This window comes from Desmodus rotundus, chromosome 9 (assembly GCF_022682495.2).
Source record: "Desmodus rotundus isolate HL8 chromosome 9, HLdesRot8A.1, whole genome shotgun sequence".
Classification (NCBI taxonomy): Eukaryota; Metazoa; Chordata; class Mammalia; order Chiroptera; family Phyllostomidae; genus Desmodus; species Desmodus rotundus.
Genome location: NC_071395.1, coordinates 3,405,238 through 3,414,073, shown reverse-complemented (window position 1 = coordinate 3,414,073; position 8,836 = coordinate 3,405,238). Strand labels below are relative to the sequence as shown.

At 42.7% G+C, this 8,836-nt stretch overlaps 1 protein-coding gene across 1 annotated transcript; it reads left to right on the top strand.

Annotated features, from left to right (window-relative positions):
- The first annotated feature begins 656 nt into the window (after nt 1-656).
- Nucleotides 657-5,571, top strand: IL2 (interleukin 2). The gene is made up of 4 exons (XM_024569011.3): nt 657-803; nt 895-954; nt 3,177-3,323; nt 5,294-5,571. The coding sequence occupies exons 1-4, from the start codon at nt 657-659 to the stop codon at nt 5,402-5,404; spliced, it is 465 nt and encodes a 154-aa protein (XP_024424779.1). The 3' UTR covers nt 5,405-5,571.
- Nucleotides 5,572-8,836: the final 3,265 nt, after the last annotated feature.

The following is an 8,836-nucleotide window of genomic DNA, read 5'->3' as shown; positions in this document are numbered from 1 at the left end:
ATCTTGTTTTGATCTCAGGACCCATGTCATCCCATGAGCATGACATGGGTCCTGATCTTAGTATTTCTCTAGCTGATTATGTAAGAAACGATCTATTGTGTTGCATGCATTAGCTGAGGTATTGTGTAGATAAAAAGGTAAAACCATCCTGAAACAGGAAACCAGTATTCTTCCTGTCTAATCAACAAATCTAAAAATTTATTTATTTTTTTTTAACTATTTACTCTGGCTTTTGTCCACCACAATGGGGTGAGCCACATGTTCAGTTTGGAGAAGAAAATGTTCATAAGCCACTTTTGTCTCCCCGCCCCCTTAGAGAAAGAGGAGGAAAAACTGTTTCATACAGGAGGAGCGAGGCGTGTGCTTTGGAACCGCCACAGAAGTGTGGGCTCAAGTAACCAGAGGGGTTTCACCTACATCCATTCAGTCAGCTATGGGGGTTTAAAGAAATTCCAAAGAGTCATCAGAAGAGGAAAAATAAAGGTAATGCTTTTTGCCACACAGGTAGAATCTTTGAAAATATGTGTAATATGTAAAATATTTTGACACCCCCATGTTATTTTTCCAGAAATAACAGTATAAATATCCTCTCTTGTTCGAGAGCTCCCTATCAGCCTCTCTAATCACTACTCACAGCAACCTCAGTGCCTGCCACAATGTACAAGCTGCACTTCTTGTCCTGTGTTGCACTAACTCTCGCATTCATTGCAGACGGTGCACCTACCTCGGGCTCCAGCAAGGACACCCGACAGAAGCTGGTGGACATAAAGGAGGACTTGGAGAAGCTGCTGAAAGGGGTCAATGTAAGTCTATCCCCTTTCCTACTAAAAAGACTCCATTTCACTTTTCTGCCTGGAGCGCACTTTGTACTAACCATCTGTTGTGCTTTCTCAGAATTACAAGAACCACGAACACTCCACGATGCTCACGTTTAAGTTTTACACACCCAGGAAGGTAAGTACAACTCTCTAAGTTCATTTTTGTGTTTTATTAAGACTTGAAGTAACATGCAAATTTGCATAGATTGCATTAATAGCATTTCCCCTGAGAAAAAGAATCAGTAACTTCAATTAAAAAAAAACAAAAAAACCCAAGTTGGATAATGGGGCATCTATAAAATGGCTTTCCCTGTATATTTTTTATGTGTATTTGCTTGTGTTTGGGGGGAAGGAAGTGGGAAGAAGAGACAAGAATGCTATTCTCACTTATTGCTGGGTTGTTTTAAAACAAGATTATGTTGATTCACTGCTTTCTCTGAAAAGGTAAAACCCCAGAGAGTCTAGGGTGCACTTTTACCACGTGAATGATCAGAGCTGGTGTCAGAAGAGCCCCCTTGGGGTGAATCCCTTGTTCTAGGGGGAAGCCTAAGGGTCTGCCCTGAGGGCAGCGGAGCCCCTACCCACGGCAAAGGCTGAGGGCGGGGCTGGTGGAGCTGAAATCTCAACTCTGCCATAGCGTAGCTTTTGTGAACTTGGGCAAGTCACCGACTCTCTTTGAAACTCAGTTTCTTTTCTATATCTGTGAATAATTGTACATATGTTATATAATCCTGTGAGGATTAACGAGTCAATGAAAAGGACTCCTAACAGCATTTGGCATATGGCAAGCACTGTACAAGCATTGGCTATTAGTAGCAGTAAGCAGTGAAGATCAAATTCTCCCTGGGGAGGAGGAAGTAAAACTCCGATTTGGCTGTTTGGGGATTCAGGCAGCTAGAGCAGCACAGCTGGTCCAAGTCCTCTTTGCCCAGCGAGGACTGCCAACAGCTGGGTCGTGCCTGTCCACAGAGAATGGGAAGAGCCTGTCCCAGGGTGCAGCTCAGCCCACAGAATGGGACTTAGCGGATCCCACATGCAACCCCATTGATCTACCTCTTAAATTATGCTTCAGGTTACTCTTTTGAAAGATAAAAAGAAATAACTTAGAGATCTCCAGCTTAACCTCTTTCCTCCAGCAACTTACAAGACTAGATTTTTCTGAGGGGACTGGTGCTAAGTCATGCATGCCAAGAACTAAAGTCTTGAACTTGTAGAACTTGCAAGCAGTAAGTTGAGAGGCCAGTAGATGCAAATGTAAGATGTGTGTGGTGTAGTCCTGCCTCTACCTCTGAAGATTGTTAGAAAGATAACAGGAGATGTGTGCATAGTTTAGAGGGTGGTAGATTCTTTGAAATCTAACAGTTTCTAAATGACAACTCAAGATCTAGTTGAAACCAAAAGTAATGTGTAAACTCCATTCAACTATTCATTTTACCACCATTCCATGATTCTAAAAGATTTTGGAAAACCAGAAAAACATTTAACTCAAAGGATGCTATGTAATGCTATAAAAGAAAAAACCGAAATTTAATCCTGGCTCCTCCTAGTCATGTGGCCTTGGGAAGAACACAAATTCTGACAGTTACTTTCCACACTTGTAAAATTGAGATAACACTGCATTGCCTATCTCAAAAGGTGGCTGTGAGACTTAAATGGGCTTATTTAGGAGAACACACTTTGAAATTATAATGTACTATAGAAGTGTGAAATCTTATCAGTGTGTGTGTGTGTGTGTGTAACTCAAGAGGCCCATCCAAAATCCTTCAAATATTGCAATGTTTTATTTGGTTGGCATAATTTTTCAAATGCATCATAATGTACTCACAGAGGAGTAAATGATGAAGATGCGGTTATGTGACTTGCTGTTTTGAGAGCCATTACTACATACAGTGACAATTACCTGGTCTGTAAAATGCTGGGACTGTCCGATGGCTCCCCAGAGCCCTTCTGTGAGTCTCAACAATTAAACCACGAAATGCTGGAATCACAGAACGTGAGCCTGTACCTCCACATTTCGACTACTCCGTGCCAATGACTTCTGCGCAGACTGGGAAAGAATTTAGCCTCTATCTGTGATTTGCACTTGGGTGCAGATGTTGACTTTTGCAGAGCCAAACTAAACTGAAATTAATGATTCGTTATTTGTTAACAGTTAATTCTAATGGTGGGCAGATGAACTCTAGTTTTTCCAGCTTTATAACGTAAACTCTATTGGTCCATCTTGACAGTGATGCCGACACAGGGAGGAGAGTGGTAAAGACTATATACTGCTACTCTTAATAAAATAAATTTGAGATTACTTTCTGATTGACCTTTAGTCAGGGAAAACTGACTTGATAATTGTTTTTATTATTCAAGGTCACAGAATTGAAACATCTGCTGTGTCTAAGGGACGAACTCAACCCTCTGAAGGACGTACTAAATTTAACTCAAAGAAAAAGCTTTCACCTGGCAGAGATGGTGCGATCAGTGGAAAACATCAACGTAACAGTGAACGCACTAGTGGTAAGGCCTCACTTCACGGCGTGCCTGGAAAGCACACGAGGGGGCATTCTGCAGGGGCACTGCGCTTTGGTACTTGTCCTGTGCTCGTACGTTGTAGGCCCACTGCGAACACCAACCATCTCTGTGCTGTCCGTGCTGGCCAGCTCAGTGAGGGGCTGGGAGGGGTGAAGGTGTGAGGTAAGAGCCAGAGAGAGGGCCTCCTCCCACCACGGGGACAGGGACGGCCCACCCTGCACTGTCACTGCCCTGTTCACCCCCAGCTGGGAGCAGAAGACACTGAGCTGAAGTTCACAGAAAGCAGGCAGGTTTCATCAAATATTTTTTTAAATTCCTGCAGTACACTTTCCAGAATAGCTAACACTGATGACCTGAAAGGCCTTTCAAATGGGATTTCCTTACAATTGGTAGGAGGACAAAGAGATCTGTCTAAAAAAATGGCAACCATTAAAATGCCCAATGGACTAGATGGTTAACTCCTTACTTAGAGGCAATCCTTTCAGAATTTTAAGTATCTTTAAATGTCCGGGAAGCATGGACACTGCAAGGGACTCAGGTGCTGTGAGAGAGATTTGTGGCTTTTTTTCCTCATCTCATCTGCCAGGATACAGATTCATGAGTGAAAAACTATCCTGAATAAACAGCATAATTTTAATGATAGTAGGACCAAGGTTCTAAAAATACGTTAGCTAACACTAGTTGTTTCCAAATAGGAGTCATTTTATTAGTAGCCTATTTCTTTCCATCTAATTTTAAAAAATACATTGAGAGTAACGTTGTCTAGACATTGATAGACTCTGTTTCACATCTACGTCAAGAGATCTGCTCTAAAGTTTTTGGTGAACATAGGTAAACTCACTCTAAACGCTTGATGCAAAAATTAACATAAAATTATGGGAAAATTAGAGACTCTGCGTTTCAAAAGCCAGGTATTTTAAAAAACCTAACCCTCTAAGAGGTCACAATATTCAGTTATACAGGGTCTGGCAGAAGGCAGGCCTGCTTGAGTGTGGTTGGTAGGATAATATGAGTGTAATAATTTATAGTTTGAATTTGAGCATTTCCCCTAAAATGTCATACAGTGTGCTTGAGTGTAATATTGTCATGTTACAGAATTCCATGATTATGACTTTGTAATACAAGATTTTATAATAAAAAAGAGGCATTATTTGTGCCAGACCTGTATGTAAAAAAAGAGTATCACACTACAACAGTTTTCTCTCACTCAGTTTGTTTCCAGGATAGAAATTACTTCAAATTTGAAAGATCCTCTTTTGTATTCCCATGAATCCGAATATTTTTTTAGCTTGGCCCATAGAGGCCGAGTTGAAATAGCTCTAATCAGCAGGGGAGGTTAATTTCCAAAAAATGAGTTCAAAGAACAAAATTTCTAATGTCTCGGCTTTCAAAAGTTGGTACCTGGTTGTTGCTGAGGTGGGGTGGGGGTAGGTTGTATTTAAGAAACTGTTTTTCATGCAAACTTCCCCCAAACAAAAGTTTGTCCTTACTCTTGGCTGGTTCTGTCTGGTTTGGGGAAATACGAAGAGATTACTCAAGGGGACTAGAGTAATAGGAGACTTGAGGGTTAAAAAAGGAAAGTACAATGTGCACAGCACTGTATACATGTAACCCATAGATACAGGTGTACACCCAGAGGAAAGGAGGGGTAAGCACTTTATTTTGCATGTAGCATTTAATGAAATATCTGTCTAGATCTGTTTTTACTTAAAATGCTTATAATTCAAAGTAAAAAAACTCTCGTGTGAGATCAACAAAATTAACAAGCGAGGAAATTCTCAGCTTGTGTGTTACTGTCACCTGATTTCATAACATGTAATTTTGGCATGTCAATGTGATCATTTCAAGAAAATATGAATATATTTAACCTACTTGGAAATAAAGGCCATAAGCCTATCAAATAATATATCAAAGGTAAGCTACCCTGAATCAAAACAATTAAAACTGTTTTACAGGACCCCATGGAGGGACTCCCGTGCGAGTATGATGACGAGACGGCGACCTTCGTAGAGTTCCTGACCAAGTGGGCTGCCTTCTGCCAGAGCATCTTCTCGACGCTGACCTAAGGGCCTCCCATTTCAAGTGGATCGGGCTTTCTATTTATTTCAATATTTAAAATCTTATTTATTTTTTGATGTATGGTTTGCTACCTTTTATAACTATTATTCCTAGTATTCAGATGGTAAATATGGATCTTTTAAGATTCTTTTTGTAAGCCCTAAGGGCTCTAAAAACGTACATAAATTATTTATGACAAAGTATTTATTTTATGTTGAATTGTTAAATATAATGTACATGTAGATCAGTTAATAAAATTATTTAATAAAGCTGATGGATAATAACAAACCCAGATGTGTTATTCTAGAATAGCACAGACTGATCACTAAAATACTTCCAAATTGCTCATGTGACCTCAGAGACAGTTAAGATGCTACGGAAGGAAGCGGCTCTTCCCCTGGCAAGGCACATGGAGGAGGGAATGGGCTTCTCAAAGCTATTGCTTTCTCCTGCCACAAGCTGGTCAGTTCCTTAGTTCCAGTCTGAGAAAACCTCATCAAATTGTATGATTTTCCTTCTCCAGGTCATGCCTTAAACAAGACACCAAACAGTCTCAAAACCCTTCATGTAACCGATGTGCCTCTCCATCCACCCTCAGAATCTCACACCTGCTCTCTTCCCTTAGTCTTCTCCCCGTCCTCTGGGCCTGGCTGCTGGGGCACCCAGGTGGGAGGGCTGAGGGGCAGCAGGGATTCCTGAGTCTCCCAGGAGAGCAGCCTCTGGGTGGCTGTGCCTCTCAGCCAAGGTGGCTCGCTCTAAGTTTTCCCTCTCTGGGTCCTGCTGACCTTTCTTTCCCCTCCTCCTTTCCGGCCAGGGTAGTGCATGTCCACTGTTACCCCTCCAGGTGCCGTGCTGCCCTTGCAGTGTCCCTGGGCCCAGCTTTGGGGTCATCTCTCCGTGAGACCCTCCCTGCGTGACTCTCAGTGTGCCATCTGTTTCCTGACCCAGTCACAGTCACTGCCCCAGAAACAGCCTCTCAAACAGGCTCCTGGGACTGGATGGTTCATGGAGTGAAGGAGCACAGTGACGGTGGGATGTAGGAAACCTTTGGGGTGTAGCAGCATCCTTATTAAATTATCATCAATGGTAGCACAGGATGAAATGCTGATAGAGGGCAAGGTGTTGTAAGATCCAATGCCATGACATTTAACTGCTACAGCAAGAATAGTAATGAAAATTCCCATCATCACCTAGATTCTTCTGATGTCCCAGACACAGACCGAAGGGGAAATGGGAGTTATGCATGCACAACTTTATAAAAAAGTATGCGTGGACGTGCTCACTGGCGGCTGTGAAATAGCCCGTCTCCACAGCAGTCATAGGGCACACCTGGCAGAGCCCCGATCCAGGTCTGCGGAGAGGCAGCGTGCCCTCCCAGGCCCATCACCCTGAGGGCAGGAGGCAGAGGGACCTTGAGAGGTGGGGTGTGGACACAGAGGCTGAAAACACCTTCTGTCCTGTTGACTGAGACAGCCCCTCTTCCAAGAGAAACCACTCCTCTCCTTCAAAGCGTCTCAATGACTCACAAATCGAGGGTGATCTTTTGCACAACTTGCCTCTCCCAGCTTCCGTTTCCTCCAGGTGTAAAGTGGGAATTGCTAACATCTCAACATTGCTGGGCAGTGAGCCGCAAAGTGTTTAGACCAACAGGGGGTCTAAACAAGTCATGTTTGGGCTGATTTAATTGAGATGAGTGAACTCTCTGGAATTCAGAATTCGATGAGAACTTGCAAACGCCACTAATAGCTGATTGAGTATATGCTTAGACTCCACGTGGCCTCTCTTAATGATGCTGAAGCACCAGAGCTTCCCCTTGAGGGTGTCCAAGGACCAGGAAAAGGACACTGTTGGAATGGATTGACACATGCGGACTTCCCATCAGGCCCAGGAAGACACCAAGAAACACCTACGTAAGGGGGCACCAGCACCACCTGAGTTCTGCGGAGGTTTTCTTCCTTAGGACCAGAGATGACAGATGGTGCTCCGATGGCACCACTAAAACCATTAGACATCAAATGTATCTGACACCCATTATCACAGAGAAAATGACAGAGTAGTAGGTTGCACTGTAAGTCAATTTATAGGATGTATTAGGATCAAAAGATTTTTAAATAGGAAATTCTCATACTTCCTGTTTACGTTAACGATATTCTTTCTCCTTTCTCACATCAAAGAACAATTATACTTAGAAACCATGAATTTCACCTCATTCTCAAAGAAAATAAATTGGCCTTTGTAAGTCACAGTAATCCTCCATTAACTAATGTTATGAAGCTTGATGACATTCATACCTAGTCTCCATCAATACTTGCAAAATATTTTTATATATTTCATGTACACAATATACTCAAATTATTTAGTTTCACTTAAGGCTCTCTTAAAATAATGCTCACTTCATTTCATGTGCAAAATGAAATACAGGGCCTGGCACAAATAACACCCCTTTTTATTACAAAATCTTTTATTACAAAAACATAAGCATGTAATTCTGTAACATAACAATATCACACTGAAGCACACCATATGACATTTTAGGTGAAATGTTCAAATTAAAGCCATAAATTATTATACCCACATTATTACCCTACCAACCACACTCAAGCAGGCCTTACTTCTGCCAGACCCTGTAAAATTATCTAAGAATACTTCCCAAATAAAAAATGCTAAGTCTCTATAACAGATACAATGTTCATTTGACTGTTTCACCCTGAATAGGCACTGCCTTAATACATGATGAGTACAACTACATTTTTTATTAACAGGTTTAGAATGCCACTCTCTAACCACTTTTATCCCATGGCACAGGTAAGATGGGATTACCAAACACAGGGTAAAAACAGGCTGTGCAAGCCCAGAGCTGACTGCGCGGGGCTCCAGCTGTCCCTGGCCCCACACACAGCCCTCACGGTTGAAGGGACTCAACACTAAGCCCCCATCCATAAGCCATCACTCACGCCAAGAGTTTAAGGACTGTACTGCTTCTCCTAACTGAGTAGCATGGAGGGGAGAGGAGAGGGAAGCATGAAAAAACGCAGGCCAGGGTTCGATCTAAGAATGCAAACTCAACACAGCTTGGACACAGCCTCCTATCCTCTCACACCTCCCTTTCTTCCTTCCTCAAGGCAACTGCTCAGCTTCTGCTCAGTTCTTCTTGCTCCTTGGGGTTCCCTCCCCTATTCTGTTCAGTAACGCACTCATGTCACACAAGACTCCCGAGCAGAGCCGGCCTGAAGGCAGGGCCATTTCCCTGACCTGCTAGCACCCTCCAGCCCCCAAACAAGTCATGAGCATCACATTAGGCGGCTCTGCACATTGATGAAATCGTCCTGCTCTTATAAGCAAACATTAAAAACCAAACAAACACCCTAGCCACAGCCCTGTTTCTCAGCATCAAGCCGCTGGAAAGAGGCAACCTCAGTCTCTGCCTCCCTCCAGGTCCT